The 22,218-nt window shown below is 41.9% G+C and overlaps 1 protein-coding gene across 1 annotated transcript in view; it reads left to right on the plus strand.

The window, feature by feature from the left end:
- Positions 1-22,218, plus strand: part of KDM7A (lysine demethylase 7A) — an 80,024-nt gene that overhangs the window by 15,354 nt on the left and 42,452 nt on the right. The window contains exon 2 of the mRNA XM_075428135.1: positions 20,544-20,629. Within this exon, the coding sequence (XP_075284250.1) occupies positions 20,544-20,629 (86 nt within the window). The remainder of the gene's footprint in view (positions 1-20,543; positions 20,630-22,218) is intronic.

Genomic DNA, 22,218 nt, shown 5'->3' on the forward strand with positions numbered 1-22,218 from the left:
CAGGGAGCTGTTTGTTTGCTACCCCAAAATTGGGAATCGGGGCAGCCACACAGACTTTGCACCCCCCAGACGATAACGGCTCTGCTGAGCCTAAAGATCAGCAAGAGGGCGACACGTCCCCTCTACTCCCGGACCCCGACCTGCTTACGGAGGGAGAGAAACAGGCTAAATCCTTCTGGGGCGGGTTAGCCGAGGAGGCTAGGGGCGCCGCGGAAAAAACAGGGTCTGAGGAAGTCTGGGCTACACCACCGCCCTATGCGCCCCAAGATGGCGCCGAGCCCAAAGGGGAAAGGCGGGATGAAAATTCCTTTGGTGATAACAGGGAGGAAGCGCTAAAGTTATCAAGCGCACAAGTTATCAAGCGGGAGGTGGAAGAGAACAGGGGGGCGAGCGGGGGGCAGAGACCCAACCAGAGTGTGCATTTCAAAAGGTGCGCCTGTGGGGTGGGCACGGCGGAGGGCGGGGCGGGCCCGGGGGGGAGGAGCGGCCCGCCCATAGGGGAGGGGGCCGGAGCTCGGCAAAAAGGTACTGGAGACCGGAAGTGACCAGTCAGTCGAGTTCCGACTCCGATTCGAACACCAGCGGGGACGAGTGGCTCGCAACTGATTTAAACGTAGTAGAGGAGGAAACAGAGATAAATAAAGTCAAGAGTCAAAATATTCCCATCCAAATTAAAGAGAAACCGCGAGGGGGAGAAATCCCTCTCACGGACTGGAGGAGAATAAAGATTGCGTGCGCCGACTGGGCCCCATCGGCCGCACTAGCATTCCCGGTCCGGGTGACAGACAGGGGACAGAGGGTCCACACACCTATAAACCCTAAGGACATACAAGCAATTGTTAAGGCAATCGCAGATAAAGGCCTTAATTCTGCCATGGTCTCCACCCTCATAGATGGTATATTCGGGGGAGACGATATGCTCCCGTTTGATATAAAACGAACTTGTAGATTGATCTTTGACGGGGCAGGGATGATCGTTTTTAAACAAGAATGGGAGGACAACTGTACGAAGCAACTAGCCCAAGTAACTGGCGCAGACCATCCACTGCATGGCTCCAGCCTGCAGCGGTTAATGGGCACAGATCCCACAATGATTACTCCCCAGGCACAAGCCCAAGCCCTGCGGGCCCATGAAGTTATGGCAACCACTCGTGCGGCCAGAGAAGCTATTCGCACAACCTCTAGAGTCATTACCAAACCATCGCCATGGTCCACAATAAAGCAAAGTGAAAGTGAGAGCTTCACAAAATTCGTGGATCGTCTCCAAGCAGCGGTCGATTCTTCGGCCTTGCCTGCAGAGGCAAAAGGCCCAGTCATAGCGGAATGTTTATGTCAGCAGTGTGATTCGACAACCAAAGAAATCCTGCGATCACTATCAGCGGGGTCGAGTATCGCAGACATGATTAAGCATGTCGCGAAGGAAGAGCATCTAACCCCGATCCAGGTGTCTGTTCGCACCATACTAGCCAGAATAAAACTAATGAAAACTGTGAGTTTTTGTTCACAGGACCGGATCATCGGACACCCCCGTAACCCGTACACCCCGGTGACCAGAAAAGATGACAAGTCAGCAAATGTTCTGTCCAAGCCTGAAAGTTCCTCACTATCAGAAGTTGTGTTACAAAATAGGAGGGGAATGGATATTCTTTTCTTGCGACAGGGAGGCCTCTGCGCTGCATTAGGGGAAGAGTGCTGTTTTTATGCTGATCACACCGGAGTAGTCAGAGATACCATGGCCAAACTTAGAGAAGGTCTAGAAAAAAGAAAAAGAGACAAAGAAGCCCAACAAGGATGGTTTGAATCGTGGTTTAACCATTCGCCGTGGTGAACCACCCTGATATCCACCTTGATAGGGCCGATCGCGATGATCGTAATGACACTAATTTTTGGACCCTGTATACTGAACAAGATCGTGTCATTCGTCAAGAGTCGGCTAGAGAAAGTTAACATCATGTTCGTAGAACACCAACAACTGCTTTAAAAATGTACCTACCCAGTGTTATCCTCAATCGTCCCTAAAAGTTACCTCAACTTCTACCCGTTTACTGTGCCTTATGTTTTCTATTCAAGTTTATAGCATATACTTTTTAACACTACTGTACAATATAGAATAAAAATAAGAATAACAATAGAATTTTTAAGATTATATTTTAGCTAATTTACAAATGCATTTCTCTAAGGTACCTTATCTTTGTAATCGTAAGATTTTAATATTTACATTTTTAAAATTGTAGTTAAGGTTAAGTAAGGTTAAGTCTGGCCAGATATTAAGTTTAAGTCTTAAGGTTAAGTATTAACACTTTTATATTTTATATTAACCTATTTAGTTAAGCATAAGGAGGGGGGAAATGTGGATAGTTAGGGCCTGGCGGTCGGAAGATGTCGTGCTGTACGGAAAGGTAGGCCCCCCCCTCCTCTCCTGATAACCAGTAGCGTTTAGCCCATGGTGTAAGCAGACGGAAGTGACGCTGTAAACCTAAGCTATATAATACTGTGCTACCCGTCAATAAACGTCATCTGCTGTCCACCACATTGGTGTCTGCGAGCTGATGGCCCGAGCGGCCGGGGGGTAGGTCGCCGTGCCGTTCCTGAACCAGGTCGCCACGCCAACAAAGGCAACAGGGTTGAACAGTTAGATTTCTGCAGACAGAATAATATGTATGAATATGTATGAATAATGTGTAAAAGTGACTTCTTCGTATGTTATGGACTGCATGGATACAGTTTTGGCCAGTATGCCCCTCCGGACCTCTATAAGCAGCTGAGAATCCAATAAAGATCTCTAAATTATGGGCATTATCTAGTTGATGGAAGTAGCTTATTCTACTTACTTCTCTGCCAGCCAGCCAATGTAACATCTGATATTTAAACTCATTATCTGTGTATCTGAAACAGTTTGCTTGTATCATAGCTTAAATAGAAGTTAATGTAATCAGCTGCTCCATCTGCGTTTGAAATGAGGACGGCGAGCTACAGACGATGAGCCAGTTTGCTCTCAGATTTCTTCAAAAATGAAGCGTCTGTCTCTACTTGCTGTTGACTTGTTGACTGCAAGTCTATTTGCCTTATGAAAGTAAGGTATTTCAAAGCTGTAGGAGACATCATGTATTATTTTATGCTGTGGTTATAAGATGCAGAAATTATTCTGCTTGCTAAAAAGCTTACTAAAAAGTTCTTAGCAATGTTTGAAAAATACTGTAGGCTGGAGGGGAAATTACAGAGTTGAGAAGCAGAGGAGTTAAAAAATGTCTTTGAAGTGTTTTTTCTTAAAGGAGGAGAACTATTTAATGAGTTGAATTTTGAAGGCAATAAAAGATTCATTCCGGGTACAGCTGCAGAGACTCGGAATGCTGCTGTGAGTGTTAAGACTACCTAGTAAGATGTTCCAGGACGTCTTTAAAACCAATCTGGTTCAGAAATTTTTAAACCTGTTAGGTTTATGAACTGTATTCGGTGCAAGAAGCCAGATAAAAAGGTGCATAAAGGAGGCTGAAGCCAAGTTTGCTGTGGCTGCAGTCTGTAAAAGCAGCCAGTTGGTCATAGAGTAACGCAGGAGCAAGGGTGTTGCAGCAATGGAGCCTTAAAGTTGTGCTAATACTGATTACTGGTGCTAGAATGTGGGAGGCAGAAAAAGGGTATTGCCTAATGTTCTTAGCAGAAAGTCGTATTTTCAAATCATGCCTGACATCATTTTCCAATGAAGGGGCACAATTTAAAAATGATCATTAGCTTCCTAATCAATTCCCTCAGGCTGGGAAACGATTGTGGGTTTGGTACTGTTCACCTCTACGCCTTTTTTTATCACTGTGCTGGAGAACTTAAGTCAGGTCTGATGGTGTCTACTGATAGTATTACTCAGGGTGTCGAAAGCTGTACAGACTTTGTATTATGTAAAATAGCACAGTACTGATAGTACTTGCTGTGCTTCATGATGTTTCTAAACAGCTCATCTTTATCCGGCTACCTGATCTTTCTAAACAGCTCATAATTATTAGGCAACTAGAATAACCAGCTAGTACTCTCTCTGTAGGAGGCTGCAGTCCATGCGCTTCCTTGGTGAGGAGCAGTCAACGCTTCCAGCTGTTGAGAAGGAAATGGAACTGCTGAAGACATACCAACAAATTACCAAATGAATAAAAACCTGCTTTTAATACACAGTGCAGGTCTCCTAAAAGAGGTGGTTGGCCTCATATCTCGTATATGAAGAGGTACTTGTTACATAAGATTATTATAATAAGTCTTTTTTTGTGAGTTAACTGTAGGTAATTGTGCAATTGAAGAACTGCGGTGAGTGAGTATGCCAGAAACAGTAGTGAACTTTTTTTACTCAACCTCTAAAAATCAAACCCCAAACGTTGTCTTGTTGTTTCCTCAAAAGCTGACATAAAGTGATATTTCTTTTATTAAGAGCAAGTAGAGATCTTCACACTACAGAACGGTCATCACATTTCTCTCAAACTAGGAGGTGGGAATCTAGCTGAAAATTTGTGCTTCTGATCTTGTCCTGCTTTATGGAAAACAATGATGTGGCTTAGAAATGTGGCTTTCAAACTGTTTGGGTTACTTTTTTGTTTTTCTCATCTGTTACAGTTACTGCTGTACTTCACTGAATTACTGGGAAAAGTGATTTGTAGGCAAATAACGTATTAGTAGTGGCCGAAAGTCATATATATGCCTGGTACTTGCCTCAGTTACTCTTGTAGCTGGAGCTACAGCTAACCGCTCTCAAGAAACTAATGAAACTAAACCCTTCATCAAAGATAGATTGAGATACCTAAAGGCAGTCTGACTGAGACCATCTTAAATGCCGTGCTGTCTAAAAAAGCTTGGTTCACTTACAGCATCTAGTGTCAATGTATGCATCTCTTGGACTTAGTAATATCTTTTTCGATGTTGTGCAGGGTATATCATTTAATTCTAGTTTACTAACAGAGAAGGACTGGGGGGTGACAGATGTGGTGGTCGGAGGTTGTCTTGGGCTTAGCGACGATGAAATGATAGAGTTCTCGGTTCGTGGTGAAGTGAAGAGGGGGCCAGCAAAACCACCACCACGGACTTTCGGAGGCAGACTTGGGACTGTTCAGGACGCTGATTGAGAGGATCCCCTGGGAGAGAGTCCTGAAGGGCAAAGGGGTCCAGGCAGGCTGGACATAGTTCAAGGAGGAAGTCTTAAAGGCACAGGAGCAGGCTGTCCCCATGTGCTGGAAGACAAACCGGTGGGGAAGATGACCGGCCTGGCTGAACAGGGAACCCTTGCTAGGACTCAGGGAGAAACAGGAGGGTCTACCACCTATGGAAGAAAGGGCAGGCGACTCAAGAGGAGTACAGGGGTCTCGTTAGGTCATGCAGAGAGTAAATCAGAAAGACAAAAGCCCAGCTAGAACTCGGGCTGGCCACTGATGTAAGAGACAACAAAAAATGTTTTTACAGATACATCAACAACAAAAAGAGGGCCAAGGGGGGGAATATTGCCGACAGGGAAGAGGAAGAGGCTGAGGTACTTAATGCCTTCTTTGCCTCAGTCTTTAATAGCCAGACTGGTTATTCCCAGGGTAGTCAGCCCCCAGTGCTGGAAGATAGGAAAGGAGAGTGGAATAAACCTCCCATAACCCAGGAGGAAGCAGTTAATGACCTGCTATGCCACCTGGACACTTAGGAGGTGTCATCTGGACATCCCAGATGAATGGAGGATTGGCAGTGTCACACTCGTCTTCAAGAAGGGCCGGAAGGAGGATCCTGGGAACTATAGGCCTGTCAGCCTGACCTCAGTGCTGGGCAAGATTATGGAGTGACGACTCCTGAGTGCGCTCACTGGGCGTGTGAAGGACACCCAGGGGATCATGCCCAGCCAGCATGGGTTCATAAAAGGCAGGTCCTGCTGGACCAACCTGATCTCCTTCTATGACCACTGACCAACCTGTTGGGTGAGGGAAAGGCTGTGGATGTTGTCTGCCTGGACTTTAGTAAGGCCTTCGATGCTGCTTCCACAGCATCCTCCTGGAGAAACTAGCTGCCCATGGTTTGGATGGGTGTACGCTTTGCTGGATAAAGAACTGGCTCAATGGCCGAGCACAGAGAGTGGTGGTGAACAGAGTTAAATCCAGCTGGTGGCCAGTCACGAGTGGTGTTGCCCAAGGCTCAGTTTTGGGTCCGGTCTCATTTAGTATCTTTATCAATGATCTGGGTAAGGGGATTGAGTGCTCACTCAGTAGGTTTGCAGATGACACCAAGTTGGGTGGGAGTGTTGATCTGCTCGAGGGTAGGAGGGCTCTGCAGAGGGATCTGGACAGACTGGATCGATGGGCTGAGGCCAACTGTATGAGGTTCAACAAGGCCAAGTGCCGGGTCCTGCACTTGGGTCACAACAACCCCACACAACGCTACAGACTTGGGGAGGAGTGGCTGGAAAGCTGCCCAGCGGAAAAAGGTCTTGGTGTGTTGGTTGACAACCGGCTGAACATGAGCCAGCAGTGTGCCCAGGTGGCCAAGAAGGCCAACGGCATCCTGGCTTGTATCAGGAATAGTGCGGTCAACAGGAATAGGGAGGTGATCATGCCCCTGTACTCGGCACTGGTGAGGCCACACCTCGAGGACTGTGTTCAGTTTTGGGCCCCTCACTACAAGAAGGACATTGAAGTGCTGGAGCGTGTCCAGAGAGGGGCAGCAAGGCTGGTGAGGGGTCTAGAGAGCAAGTCTGATGAGGAGCTGAGTTAACTGGGGCTGTTTAGCCTGGAGAAGAGGAGGCTGAGGGGGGACCTCACTGCTCTCTACAGCTACCTGAAAGGAGGCTGTAGTGAGGCAGGTGTTGGTCTCTTCTCCCAAGTAACTAGCGACAGGGTGAGAGGCAATGGCTTCAAGTTGCATCAGGGGTGATTTAGGTCAGATGTTAGGAAGAATTTCTTTTCTGAAAGTGTGGTCAGACATTGGACTAGGCTGCCCAGGGAGGTGGTGGAGTCCCCATCCCTGGAGGAGTTTAGAAAACATGTAGATGTGGCACTTCAGGATATTGTTTAGTAGGTATGGTGGTGTTGGGTTGATGGTTGGGCTTGATGATCTTAGAAGTCTTTTCCAACCTATGATTCTATGATTCTAAGTTTTTCAGATGCTAGGAGGGATGTTCCCTGCTATCTAATTAGTAAGTTGTTGGCAATTTATCTGTTAGATCAGAGTAATTATGAGTGTTAGAGAATAATGGGAGTGAAGTTCAGCACTGACTGGCCCTGGTGACTTCTGGTGCCAAAAGGGGCAGTGCTACTTCTCATCTTCCTCTCTCCAGGTGACATAGTTCCACTCCCTCTCATAGGTTGGCTCTGATAGTTGTCCAAGTGTGCTGTAAACTAGCTTGATAAACAGGCAGAAAACTGGTTAGGTTACTCGCTGTTGGGTAAGTGTGTGAAAACAGGATGCCTTGTAACCAGGCAGGCAGCAGGGCCGTTGCAGGGGAGCGACATGGGAGTGCTTGCTTGGAAGGGAATGAGTAGCCTGCCTCTTCCAGTGACTGCAAGCTATTAGATCAATGCAAGCTATGTCATGTCATTGCTTCCTAAGATTTGTCATTTTGGATTGAACCTCAGTTTCTTTTCATGGACTGTTTGTGATTCCATTAATTTCTCTCTTCTTTCCTCCCCTTCCAATGCCCTCTGTCTTAGAAACAAGTAACGAGTATGTCTGTTCTATGTCCAGAAGACCCTTACTACCTAGTGGGAAACTGCAGGGGATCTGGAAGTGACCTGTTGGTTGTGGTCAAAGGACTTGGGATGCCTGTAATTTTAAAAACCACATCATATGCAATATTTCATTAAGATGGCAAGAGACAGAGTGACAATTAACAGGAGTCTGTGTGCAAGTTGACCCTGAGGAAGATTAAGACAAAAAAATAAGAATGTAAAAGTTGAGGCAAGCCAACTTGTGTAGACAATATATAACAAAAAGAAAAAGCTTATTTAAATTTAATTATTTATATCTTCATAAGGAAAAGGGGTGGCCTTCATTTGCTGTATTGCAGTTGTCATAGTTGCTTTATTCCTGAATGAGCGAAGGTTTAATTAACTTGTATACCGACTTCCCTTTTCCACCCCCTTGTTATGTCTGTAGTCGAGCTGAGCCTATTTCTTCCTCTTTTGCTGCTGGGGAAATAATGGTAGCAATTTTGGGCAGTAGTTTGTTCTTGGGTGGAATACAACCACACACAGGCACTCAGTTAAGATGTCTCTTTCAAGATAGCTAGGGCAGCTGTTTTAAATGGGTTGAAAATTTTGTGGTTTGCGTTCTTTGTTGTTGTTACGGGCTTTTGTTTTGTTTTTTTCTCCATAGAATCGAGACAGAGTGTCGGTTCTGCCTTTAAAACCTCTGTGATTTCAAGGTATTATTTTAAAGTACTTTTTTTTCTTGGTTGTGAGTGTTTTTTTTTTTTTTTTTCTTTTCTTTTCTTGTTTATAGGCACAATTATAACATAGTAACCCTGGCTGGAAATTGAAATAAGGCAAATTGTGTAAATAAGATGCAGTTGCCTGTCAGGGGCTTTTTTTTTTTTGCTAGGTTCTGGAATATCTTCGAGGGGAAGAGGTGAACTTTTGTTGGCTTGCAGTCTTGGAGGAGATGAAAATATGTCATGGAAAAACTTTCTTAAAGACCTAGAAAACCTTTGTCGTCCGTGTATAGGGAGACAGTCAATTTCTCTCTTCTTTATTCCCCTTCCAATGCCCTCTCTCTTTGAATCAGATAACTACCAAGTTTATTCTTCTGTGTATGTAAGGCCCTTGCTACATGATAGGAAAACAAAGCTGTTACAGACTTTGCATTATAACCAGAACTAAAATTCATGTTGGCTGTGGCCAAATAAATTGGGACTCCAGTATTCCTAGAAGTACTTGAAATCCAATGTTAATCTTTTTTCCTGCATCAGTCGTGGCAGGGACAGGATGGCTCTTGATTATTTCAACATGCTTCTAGCAGTTGCAACTGAGAAGACACAGTGCCCAAAGTAAGATTGGGCTGTTGTTTCTCCTTTTCTTTGGTGTGTCAGTCTAGCCACGCTGGGAAAATGAATGGAGAAAGATGGGAGTGTGAGCTGCTACAGAGCATCGTTCTGAATTCCTGAACAGAGCGCTTTGCTTTGTGTGAAAGGTTACAGTTTCCTTCAGATCAAATTGATGTAGATTTTTTGCTTTCTTTCCCATAAATCTTGCGTCTTGCTGGTATCATCCTGGTTTATCTCATCAGTTTCACACTGAAATAAGGCCTTCAACTATCACTGCTGCTTTTAAAATGCCTTTTCTCTGCTCTCCCTGATACGCCATTTAGTTTTGAGGTCTGCTGTAATTTTCTTAAGTGTTACTTTTCTGATCTTCTTGAGGCAGCTTATTTTGCTGAGATCTATGCTAAAAGATCCAGGCTCCTTCAGGCCTTCGTTTCTGTAAAACAATGATTTTAAAAGGACAGGGACAAAAGTTAATTGTAAATACTCTTTTAAAGCAGCGTGATGGAATCAGTCTGGTTGGGAAGAATAAGTAGAAGTCTCAGTTGGCATAGGAGGGAGAGAGAAATTGAGTGTGGGCTTAACAGATGATACTGAACAAAAGGAATGCGTTAGAAGTACTTCAGTGATGTTAACTTGGCCTTGCCACAAAATCCTCACTAGGAAAAGTACTTCTCATAGAATTACTGCGCATAATCCGTGATGGTCAATGCTATGATGAATTATGCTGGGCTGTGTGTCTCTTCCTAACAGTCTTACAATGTAATGAAAAGGCTGTTTGAATTCAGTGTGTATTTTTGCATGTAAAGCTCTTAGGATTTCCTGAGCATGTACTTCTTTTGACTGCAGTTTGAACAGTCATTTTACTTTTTTGCTTAAATTCCTTATAGTTACATGAAATCATTGTTTAGAAAATCAGCTCTCCACACAATCTTTTCATAAACGTAGATGGTTAGAAGTAAGATTATGCTGATTATACCAAATGTTCAGTTGTCAAATTATTCTGTGAAAGTAATGGCCCTTTCTCTCTTAACTTCATTCTAGCAATTTCAATACATTGAGCTAATTGTGCTTAAAATCCAGATCTTGGGGAAAAAAGCATGTTATCAATGTAAAAAACATATCAACTCATTTTCAGACTGGGCTGGAATTACAGAATGGAAGAATCAGTGTACAAATAATGCATGCCAGTGCTGTTTCCCGGAGATTTTAGGTACCATGGTGAATGTGTTGCATACACGGCTGCATCCCTAAATGTAGGTAGAAGGTTTTGTTGTATCTGTAACTGAACCTATATCATTGTATGACTTGATAGCTTTGTTCCATTCATCATAATTTTCCTGCTGAGTTTCTACTTATCAGAATCCATTCTGTGGAGTTGAGCTTTCTTCGACAAGATGTCATGAAATGATTTTATTTATTTTAGCCTCTGTTCTTTGAGGAAGCGAAAAGCACTCTTACTTGAGAGACAAATTATTCATACTGATTTTCTTTCTCAGTGGAAGAATGTGCATGATTATTGCCATTAGAATTGTCTTCTGCAAGGACAGCACTAGTATAGCTATCAATATACCATTTTACTTTTATGTCTGGAGGTCCAGGAAGTCTGAGCCTTTGGAAGGCCCTTTGGAAATCAAAATAGATCATATACCTATCAGCATATTTGTGTCACTGTAGTACGTCATTTCAGAGGTATATTACGTACTTTGCAAGCAATAGGGTTCAGTTACATTAGGGAAGTCTAAACCTAGGTAATGAACGTTTACATTTTTAGTGTGCAGTGTGATGGTTAGTCTGAAGTAGACTAAGACCTCTTAGGACTCCAGAAGTGTCAGGATAGATGCCTCTAGGCAATCAAAGATCAGACTTTTATGTCTATTATGGCATGCAGCATTGTTACTCTTGGGATTCTTATGTGTGTTGTAAGATCATGCAATATTGAAGAAGTTAGTTATTTTGAGACTTAGCCTAGCATGTCATTTTTCTGTCCATAAGAACTTGATTGGTGGAATGTGTGTGAGTGAATACCTACTAAAACTACGTATGCTGTCGGGCCAACATGTGTATATTCTATACAAATCTAATTTTATTTTTATTGTGGAGAAAATTGGTAGCTCTGGGAGAGGGGAATATTTGCTACAGATAAACATTGTTTTGTTTGTCTGTTTTTTCAAAATTATTTTTAAAAAAGGTATTTATCTATGCTATTTGAGTTGTGTTTATACCAATCATTCCTTTTTAAAAGGTGTTTTGTTTTGGAAAGTGAATATGACAAAAAAGAAGAGCTCAAATATTTTTATTTAGGGTATTTTTTTATGTAATTTACTTTAAGGCAGTATGGTTCTATATCTAATCTATAGAAGTGTGTCACTTCTTTGAAACTATTTAATTGCCAAAGTAAATCCTTATAAGCCTACAGTTACTAATATTGTGATTCTAGAATTGTTACCGTGCTTATCGCAGTAACACTAAGAGAGAGCTGGAAGAGATACCTTGCAATTTCCCATGTTGCTTTGTGTTTGGTTTTATTCCTTTGGTGTAACTGCATGCATTTGGAAGAGAAGGGAAAAAAAAAATCTAGCTGGCACTTGAGGTTCAGGTTTTTAAAGCTCACTCCATTTCTTTTTAGACTCTCCTTCAAATAAACTGCATTTTTTACCTGTTTTTGCGCTACAGGATGGTATGTAGTCCATGAACAGTATTGTCACACTATGACTTCGTCTTTCTGTTCCTAAATAAGTACTTTAATGTTGTTCCTGAATGAGTGGCGGATATGGCCATTGGTTGTGGCAGTGAGATCTTGCGCACTTCCATCGTTTTAACCTGTAAATATTGCCTACTTGGCATCCTTTTCCTGCTCGGAAAGAATAGGCTAGAATTAAATGACTAACCAGAATTCCTTAAAATTTGACAAATTGTTTTCCCACCCCCATGCTTTTCTTTGCATTCTTGGGATGGAGTAGGAGAATCTGTTCTTTGCATAATTTGTAAGCTTGCTAATTGATTTTGACAATAAATGCAATAGTATTTTGGGGTTAAGCTCAAACAGATCAGGGTTGAAAGTAGTAACTGCAGACATTGTTACGGGTAAACTGAACAGTTCGCTATGATACTTGCCTTCTATTTGCTGGGTTATTTGCTCAGTATATTATGAGAAATAGCTCTTGTCTGTGATTGTTTGCAATTCAATAATAAGGCCTGATACTTAAAAGGCAAATGTCAGTCTCTTATGTATCTATTATCGGCATAAGATTGCTATAGACACCTCTCGTATTGTATAGCAATTGTTTTTAGAAAGACTAAACTAGTGTAGAGATAAAATAACAAGATATTTTCAAATATCATGTCTTGAAAATAACAGTAAGTTACATATTTGATAAATAACTGCATATAACTGTAACATAACATTTTATTTATTTTTTTTTATTCATGGGAATCTTATTGCTAGGGTTTCTAAAGTCTGTCTGAAAAAGTGAATTGAGCGATGATTAATTTTTGTCCTTTGGATCAGCTTGTTGAACTGACTTGTCATGTTGCAGCCTGATAGTTTAGATCTGGTGAGAGAAACAATGGAAGTCCATGGTCAGACAGTTGGAGGAAGGAGGGTGGGACCATTTTTCAGCAGCAACTACACTCAGTTTAATATGATGTTGAAACTGTACCCTGTGGTAGTGACTTCAATTTTTTTGGTAATTAAGACTCTTCTGTTACTAATGAATCTTTACTACCTCTAGAATTTACTGATTCCTTTCCTCATCCGTGTTAGGACACTGTAGGGACTCTCTGTGTATATATCTTCTCAGTTGTTATGTGAGTAACTGGAAATTGAAGAAGGATTTTGGGGATCTGCTCTGTCAGAAAATGGGCAGGAGTTAATTGGAAACATGCCTCTACCCCTGGAAATTGTCTGTAGCTCTATATTCATAGTAACAGGAAAAATACTCTAATACCCCTAGTATTTTTTTGCTGTTTTGAGGATTTTTGTTAATCTCTTCCTATTGGGTGTCAAGACATGTGTTTCTCCTTTTACTGGATAAAACCTGTGGTGCTTTCTGAGGCATAGCAAGGAAAGGCTGTGGGTGCTGATGCAAGGGTGGACCTGAAGAAGAGGATGTGCTGAGTTCTTGTTCAGAAATAGGAATGTAGAGAAAGAAAAAACATCACCCATAGTGTTTCTTCAGGGACAATATAGGGGCATCTTGGAAAATGTATTTTTCAGTATTTTTGTAGCTTGGAAAAGACACAAGGTATTGTGCCTAATTAAACATGCTAGCAAGAGTCCTGAACCTGCATTTGTGCTGCACAATGAAGGTGAAAAAGTCAGAATGTTCAGGATAGACTGGAAAACCAAGAGGTGTTTGGATCTGAACGTTGTGTGTCCCAAGAAGAAAGTAAGAGACTTAAAAAAAAAACTTTGGCTCAATTTTAAGCTGTAAATCCGTATCTGATTGTAAAACAGTATCTATCTAACAATATCGGTTGAAGAAGTAGTAGACATTCCTGCGATGGCCTGTCACGTTTCCTCAACTGCTAGATGAAGCTTATGTGTACAGAGTGTCATGCTGTTGTTCAGAGAAGTGGAAGCTGCTGTGGGAAACTTCATAACAAGTACAATTGAATCTAGAAAACAGTCTGTTAGATTGTTTTCCACATGCTGGAACATGGAGCTGTTGGAGCGGGTCCAAAGGAGGGCTACAAAAATGATTCGAGGGCTGGAGCACCTCTCCTATGAGGACAGGCTGAGAGAGTTGGGCTTGTTCAGCCTGGAGAAGAGAAGGCTGCAGGGAGACCTGATTGCAGCCTTTCAGTACTTAAAGGGAGCCTATAGGAAAGATGGGGACAATCTTTTTAGTAGAGACAGCAGTGACAGGACGAGGGGTAATGGTTTTAAACTAAAACAGGGTAGGTTTAGGCTAGATATAAGGAAGAAATTCTTTACAATGAGGGTTGTGAAACTCTGAAACGGGTTGCCCAGAGAGGTAGTGGAGGCCCCATCCCTGGAAACATTCAAGACCAGGTTGGACAGGGCTCTGAGCAACCTGATCTAGTTAGTGGTGTCCCTGCTCACTGCGGGGGGGTTGGACTAGATGACCTCTAGGGGTCCCTTCCAACCCAAAACTTTCTATGATTCTATGATTCTATGCTACTGAAAGACATAAAAAAGGAGCTTACAGAATTAAAATGATGGGGGAAAGGAACAGAAGATGGAATCCAAGAGAATGGTGTCCTGTGTACGACCCAGCTTCTTGACAGATGAACTGAGGATAATCCTTGCTTTCTGCAGTCCTTTTGTTAGAACATCAAGAATTGCTTACAAATCTTGAACACTGAGAGGTGTATTTGCAGTATGCCTTGTATACAGGAAACCTCAGAAATATCCTAGTAGGGATATCGTGCCAACAGCTGATAGTCTGGCCTGTTAGTCTTTTCAGCTGTGACAGTTAAACGAGGAAAAGAAGCATCCAAACTTTATGCGTAGGTTGACTTTTGTAGTGCTATGTGTGTCGTCATTCCCTTTTATACTTGGAATTTTATATAACGGTAGAGTATATACACTACTAGTTTTAATAAGCTAAAATAGCTTTTGAAGTAGTTGTGTCCCTTTAAGAACACTGAAAATAAGGCCTTGAATCAAGAGCGCTTTGGATTTTTTTCTTAAACCAGGATTCTTTCAGTCATATCAACAGAGGCAGTTAAGCAATCTCTAAAATGTTGCTGTCATGCTTGGTAACATCAGAAGTAGGGAAGAGAAAAGCCAGACTGGGTTGAGAGCAAGCAGCAGGTATTAGATGTGGAAGGTGTAGCAGCCTGTGTGGTGACTGATGTGGATCCAATCCTTGTTCACAGCGTCGTGCTGCTGCAGGAGAGAGGAGGTGCCAGGTGCAGTGGGTGGCTTACTGTGTACAGCCATGCAGTCTTCAGGGGTAATGCTTCCTGTAAATGCTTTGGACTTCTGCAAACTCCTTGTACAAAGCATTCCAGCATTGTGAAATAGTTGTTGAATCTGTCATTCCAAATTATCTGTAGTCATCTCTTAAATCCTGAATTAACAGCAGTACTGCAGTAGAGAACAGCCTCTGCAGGATTTTTTTTTTCCCCTGTGAAAGAAGCCTTATTTTCTCTTTACAGAAAAGCAGATGTCCACTGGTATCTATCAGATATGCTAGATAGTCCTCTTCTGATTGTTTTTGATTTACACTTCCTCCTTTTACATAGCTGCAAATATAATAATCAAATGGAAAGTTGAGGCTAAATCAAAAACATTCACCTTCTAGCGAGACTGAAGTCTGGAGGGTTGGTTCCTCGAACTTTGAGTGGCAAGGGAGTTCTTCAGTTACCGGGGATGGGCATGTTCTTGTACGTGAAAAAGCTTGGCACTTCCCCATTTCTTCTACTGCCTCTTGCTGACCTTGCCTTGATACTAGACACCTTGAGGAAGTTATGAAAGTCTGAATGTTCAGAGACTGATATCATGGAGTCTATTTCTAACTAAATTTTTCTACCTTGCTACTGCTTCTAGAACCATTTGAAGTAAAATCGGGCGTGTTCAGGCCTTCCATCTTCATGAACAGAATTAGAGGCATATTTTTGCATAGTCTTCTACAGTTGTGGGGTTTTTTTTAACTATTACTATATTTTATTTTTTATCTTGTAATACTGTAAACTTTTCACCATTCCTGAGAATTTGTCTACAGCCTCCCTGCAGGAGACAAGCAATTCAGCAACTAGGTAATATAGACTGAAGACATTTCAACCCAAATGGATGGTGAGGTGAAGGATAGTAATGTTATTTCATTCAGAAAAACATCAGTGATTTGGGAGTGTTACTGTATTTGAGTATGTTAATGCTTTCCAGGCTCTCTGCTACCTCTTGGTGACCTTGCTTTGATGCTGGAGGTCTGAAGTTGCTCTTACCACAGTAATTGATTGCTTGCAAGTAGCCAGAATGATTAATGTCACATTCATCTATGTGTGTTAGAGAAGGGGACTCAGGAAAGTGACTTGTAGTGCTGCTGTATGTGATTGATATGCTCTGTGGCATCCTTGCAGTGCTTGTTCTTGCAGGTGGTGGCACCTCGTTTGCCTTCCAGTATATCCCAGTGAGTGTTTTGTCTTTACAGTTAGTGCTAGTTCAGAGCATCAATAGTAGACCAAAAATGTTTGCTTGCTTTTTTTGGATGGCTGTTCCAGCTATTCTGATACTATTCCAGTGTCACCTGCTGTCTCTGTACACAAAGTCCCATGTGCCTTCATGAAAGATTATGGAATTAATCCAGTCAGAGAAAGTGTTCAGTACTTAACAGAATTTTTGCTTTATTTTCAGGTTATCTGTAACATTTCTAGAAGAGACAATAAAATTAACATTCTTAAACAGAATATGATAAACAGTTGTCAAAGCTTTAAAGTATTTTTACTATACTTTGATGCAAAGTTCTTACTGTTAGTCAGCAAGATATTTGATTGGGGTGATGACGAATGTACCAGATGAACACCAAGAAAAAGGAAAGGGAGTAAATGAAGTTTTCCTGTGTTTCATTGAATGATTGTGCAAACTTGATCAAGATACAGTCCAACATAGGTATCTTCAGCGGTTCAAAAAGCAAAAATTTAGCTAAAATATAGTGGGATTACTAAGGAAGTATAAAACCAGCCTTCTTCTTTGAGGCTTTTAGAGTGTACATTTTTGAACAGTTTTCTCATGATACATAGGATTGTGAGTCACTCTTCTATAAAAAGAGAGAGAACACAAGCAGAAGGAAATGGGACATGCATTTTTAAAGACTGCTGCTGCCTTCCTTTTTGTTTATATGTCAGCTGAATTTTCATGTAATGACAATTCCTGTAGTTGTGGTCTTAAAACAGATACTAAATATTGCGAAGATTGTGATGAACTGTGGCAGCTGAGTTTTGTATTTAGATTTTAAAAAAGGTATATAATTTTCAAATTTCTTGTGGTATGTAGCGAATGGAGAAGCAGAAGAATCAGCTGAATCTGTTTACAGAGTATTCAGGACGGTGTACTTCTCATTGATAGTTACATGGGAGATGCTCTTCGGCTTCAGATTTGATTTGCTCATTGGTGCGCTTTGAATGCTGAACTGTTCAGTATATTGTTTTGACAGCAGGTACTGACACTTACTGGAGTGTGCCAGCAGTTTTGGCTCTAGGCTGCTGGGGAAAAGACTGCTAGTAGCTGGGTCATTTCAAAGCTTCAGTGTTTAAGCTGTCATTATGCTTTTGATATGAAATGGGTTACCTGAATGGAGTAATGTTCAAGTTCTCGTGGTACTAGAATACGTTGAATGTAAATACCTAATTTCAGTGTAAATGTTCAATGCTGTAGTCTTGCTTCTCTATAATAAAGTCACCAATTTTGTCAGTGTCAATGAACTTTTCAGAGAAAGAACTTTGCCAGGATTCAGATTCTACAAGCAAATAGGGATTACTTTTTTTTTTCCTTCCTTGAGAACTTGGTGCAAAAGCACTGCTTCTCCAATTAACCTCTAGTGTTTCAGCTTATAAGAAAATGTACTTCATTTTGACTTTAAAATCCTGTGATTTACAGCACTGTAGATGCTTTGTCATGACTGTTACAAAGATCTTCAAGTTTAATCCCACTATGTTTTAGCTGCGAAAAAATGTGCACCAGGAAAACATTACATCTCTGAAGTGCTCTTTGACTCCTTTCTGTTTTAAAACAAAAACATTTCTACAAAGCATACAAACTACCAAAACTACCAAACTACTAGTTTTCTGATTCTGTACCTGAATCCCACTTCTTATGCATGAGTTTAGCCAGAGATGGCAAGGTGGCACTGATCCAGACAATAAATCCTGTTGAACCAAACTAACTTTGCATAGAACCAGAAATCAGGAATTGTGATACCAATAAAAGAACAGGAAAAAATATGAGGACAACAAGTTCCAGTCACAGGCCATGACTGAGAGCAGCCCTGAGGAGAAGGACTTGCAGGTGCTGGTTGATGAGAAGCTCAACATGACCTGGCAGTGTGCATTCACAGCTCAGAAGGACAACCATATCCTGGGCTGCATCAAAAGAAGTGTGGCCAGCAGGGTGAGGGAGGGGATTCTGCCCCTCTACTCTGCTCTGGTGAGACCTCACCTGGAGTCCTGCGTCCAGCTCTGGAGCCCTCAGCACAAGAAGGACATGGACCTGTTGGAGCAGGGACAGAGGAGGCCACAAAAATGATCTGAGGGCTGGAACACCTCTGCTATGAGGAAAGGCTGAGAGAGTTGGGGCTGTTCAGCCTGGAGAAGAGAAGGCTCCGGGGTGACCTTATAGCAGCCTTTCAGTACCTGAAGGGGCTTACAAGATTGATGAAGAGGGACTTTTTGCAAGGGCATGTAGCAGTAGGACAAGGGGTAATGGCTTTAAGCTGAAAAGGGGAAGATTTAGATTAGATCTAAGAAAAAAATTCTTTACTATGATGATGTTGAGGCACTGGCACAGGTTGCCCAAAGAAGCTGTGAATGCCCCCTCCTTGGAAGTGTTCAAGGCCAGGTTGGATGGGGCTTTGAGCCAACCTGGTCTAATGGAGGGTGTCTCTGCCCAGTGTGGGGGGGTGGGGTTGGAACTAGATGATTATTAAGGTCCCTTCCAACCCAAACCATTCTATGATTCTGATTCTGTGAAGTGTAACTTGCAGAGCTAGTACAAGTGGTGTAAAGATTTCACGAAGACTATGAAAGTATTCTTCATTGATTTGTTTTGGAGGTATCCTGGTTTCAGCTGGAATAGAGTTTGTTTTCCTCCCAGTAACTGCTGTGTTTTGAATTTACCAAGAGAAGTATGTTGATAGCACTGATAGTTTTGGTTGTTGCTAAGAAATCAAGGAATTTTTGGCCATGTTCAGCTAATGAGCAGGTTTGCAGGACCTGGGAGGGAGCACAGCCATGCAGCCAGCCTAAGCTGGCCAGTGGAAATATTCCATACTGTAGATGTCATGTTCATTTGATGAATGAAGGTTGGCCGGGAGGCAAGAATCCTTTTTTTCCTTTTCCGTGAGTTCGAATCATCTCTTGTCACAGAAGCACAGAATAACAGAACGTTAGGGGTTGCAAGGGTCCTTTGGAGATCATCTCGTCCAACCCCACTGCCAAAGCAGGGTCACCTACAGCAGGCTGCACAGGACCCTGTCCAGGGGGGTTTGAATGTCTCCAGAGAAGAAGACTCCACAACTCCTCTGGGCAACCTGTTCCAGTGCTCTGTCACCCTCAAAGTCAGGGAGTTCTTCCTCATGTTCAGACGGAACTTATGCTTCAGTTTGTGCCTGTTGCCTTTGTCCTGTCGCTGGACACCACTGCAAAGAGTCTGGCCCCATCCTCCTGACACCCACCCTGAAGAGATTTGTAAGCATTTATAAGGTCCCCTCTCAGCCTTCTGTTCTTCAGGCTGAACAAGTCCAGCTCCCTCAGCCTTTCCTCATAGGAGAGATGCTCCAGTCCCTTCATCATCCTCGTAGCCCTCTGCTGGACTCTCTCCAGTAGCTCCTCATCTTTCTTGAAGTGGGGAGCCCAGCACTGGACACAGTACTCCAGATGGGGCCTCACTAGGGCCGAGTTGAGGGGGAGAAGAACCTCCCTCCACCTGCTGGCCACACTCTTCTTGGTGCACCCCAGGAGACCATTGGCCGCCTTGGCAGCCAGGGCACACTGCTGGCTCATGGTTAACTTGCCATCCGCCAGGACACCCAGGTCCCTCTCCACTGAGCTGCTTCCCAGCAGGTCAACCACAAACCTGTACTGGTACATGGAGTCTGGGAGTTTGGTCTTTTTTGGAAGTTGAAATTCATGAAATCCCTGAGTTCCGGGTTCTGCGATTGCTGCTCGGGGACTGGCTGTGAATCGGTCATTGGGTGATAAGAAAGTTGTATTGTGTATAGCTTATTTTGCATATTCATTATTATTAGTAGTAGTATTTCCTTTGTTATCTTATTAAACTGTCTTTATCTCAACCCACGAGTTGCCACTTTTGTCCGTTTCTCATCCCCATCTCGCTTGGGGGGAAGGGGAGTGATGGGTGAGCGGCTGTTTGGTGCTTAGTTGCTGGCTGCTGGGTTAAACTGTGACAGGGGGGTAGCAGTCAGTTATATGCTTTTTGCAGAAAAAAAAGAAAAGAAGAAAACAAGAAAAAAATCCATGATATCTTCTATAAATTGGCAGCACATAGACTTAGTAATTTAATTCAAATTAAACTTTTATAAGGAAAAATGCTTGAATAATTTTGTATAACCTGTTTCCTGTAATTAGGATGAAAGCTTTTGGGGGGGATGAGGGGTAATGGTATATACTGTGGACTCATTTTTAAAGAAATTTGATTCTTGTTTCCTTTTTATGATTTTTTTTTTAAAATGGCATTCTCTATTCAGTGATAAATTATCACTCGAATTTTTTGTGTCAGCCCGGTAGTTGAGATAATTTGATATCTCATTACGATTTTGTAGACTAAGCATATTGTGCTAAAAACTTGAGATATAATTATTTTTCAGCTTGAAAAATAAATCTTGCATATATTCTGATTAACATTTTGAAAATATTATTCCAGCTGCGTTGGGGTAGAGGAGCACCATGCTGTTGACATTGATCTGTACCATTGTCCCAACTGTGCAATTCTCCATGGACCTTCTCTAAGTAAGTATGGGTTATTCAAATGTTATTTTATTCTTTCAGTATGTTTTCTCTCCATGAAAAAGGCTGTTCAGAAGAGTGTTGAAGATGAGTTTTGTTATTTAGAAGGTACTGGTTCTATATGACTAACTCTGAGCTGATAAAAAAGAGCACAAAACAAACCATTCTGAAAGATTCCTTGATCTGGAGATGCAGATAGAATAAAATATAAACCACTTCTATATTTTAGAGAAATCAAAGTGCTCAGAGCTAGAAGAAAACAATATGGTCTTGACAGAGAGTGAGAGAATGAAAATCAGGGAATCATCGTTTTTAAAAAAAAAAAAAAAAATAAAAAAAAGAAAATCAAAAAGATGGCTTATGGTTCCTGTATTTTAATCACCTAGGAAAGCGACATTAAGAAGGCGTAGGATTTAGCTGTCTTACCTTTCTTGATGATTGTAAGCTGTATGCCACAACAGTCCACTGAAATCTGGGAATATGAACTTCTAGTGTTTTTGTTCTGGTTGATTGGTTTGTTTCTGTTTATGTCCTTGAGAGTTACACAGCTCTGAATTTGAGGTTTCTGATTTATAAACAAGTTTCCACCAAGTTCCTTGTGCAATTTTATGAGATGCCAGAAGAGACTGTGAAACAGAGCAGCAAGAGAGTTCTCTTCTTTGGTTCTCCTTTCAGTACATAAATTTGCTGTAGAGATCTGCAGTGGAAAGATGGAACAGTTTTTGTCTCTCTGTAACTATTGAGAGGATACTGCTTTATCCAGCTCTCTAGAGTTTTCCCTAGGACTTCTGTTCTCAGAAGGAAACAATGTAAAAATGAATTTCACATTTCCAACAATGAGTGAAGGTTCTGTGTTCAGACCTGAGAAATGTTTGTATATGCTATGTGTCTTTAACCTCTAAACACTGAATCATGGTCATTTGTGTCTTTCTAATGTGTGGTTTGTTTGGTTTTTTTTGCTTGAAGACCACATAATGATTTATAGTCATCAGTGACTTAAGATGTAGAATCATTTCAAAATTGAATTTACTTTACCGTTTAGAAGTAAGTTTAAAATCACTAGTAGTCTTGTGGAGTATGAACAAAGTGATAAAGTGTCACTTACTGATGCAATTAATATATGTTGCGTGATACGTATCCTGTATAGTGTAAGAGTTCAGGGTTAGCTACTTGGGCTAAAATTTAAGATAAAAGCTGTTTTACATGCTTGTAGTTCGTACTGTTCCAGTTGTCATTTTTAGTTAAAAGTCTGTATGTCTCTCCTGTAAATCTGAATACAAATAACAGCCATTTCTTCCCCACCTTTCTTCCTGGTTTTTCTGTGGAATAGAGCAACTAGGAGGAGGAGTAGAATCACACAGAATCACAGAACGTTAGGGGTTGCAAGGGTCTTCTGGAGATCATCTAGTCCAGCCCCACTGCCAAAGCAGGGTCACCTAGAGCAGGCTGCACAGGACCCTGTCCAGGGGGGTTTGAATGTCTCCAGAGAAGCAGACTCCACAACTCCTCTGGGCAACCTGTTCCAGTGCTCTGTCACCCTCAAACTAAGGGAGTTCTTCCTCATGTTCAGACGGAACTTCCTATGCTTCAGT

The sequence above is a fragment of the Opisthocomus hoazin genome, chromosome 8 (assembly GCF_030867145.1).
Source record: "Opisthocomus hoazin isolate bOpiHoa1 chromosome 8, bOpiHoa1.hap1, whole genome shotgun sequence".
Lineage (NCBI taxonomy): Eukaryota > Metazoa > Chordata > Aves > Opisthocomiformes > Opisthocomidae > Opisthocomus > Opisthocomus hoazin.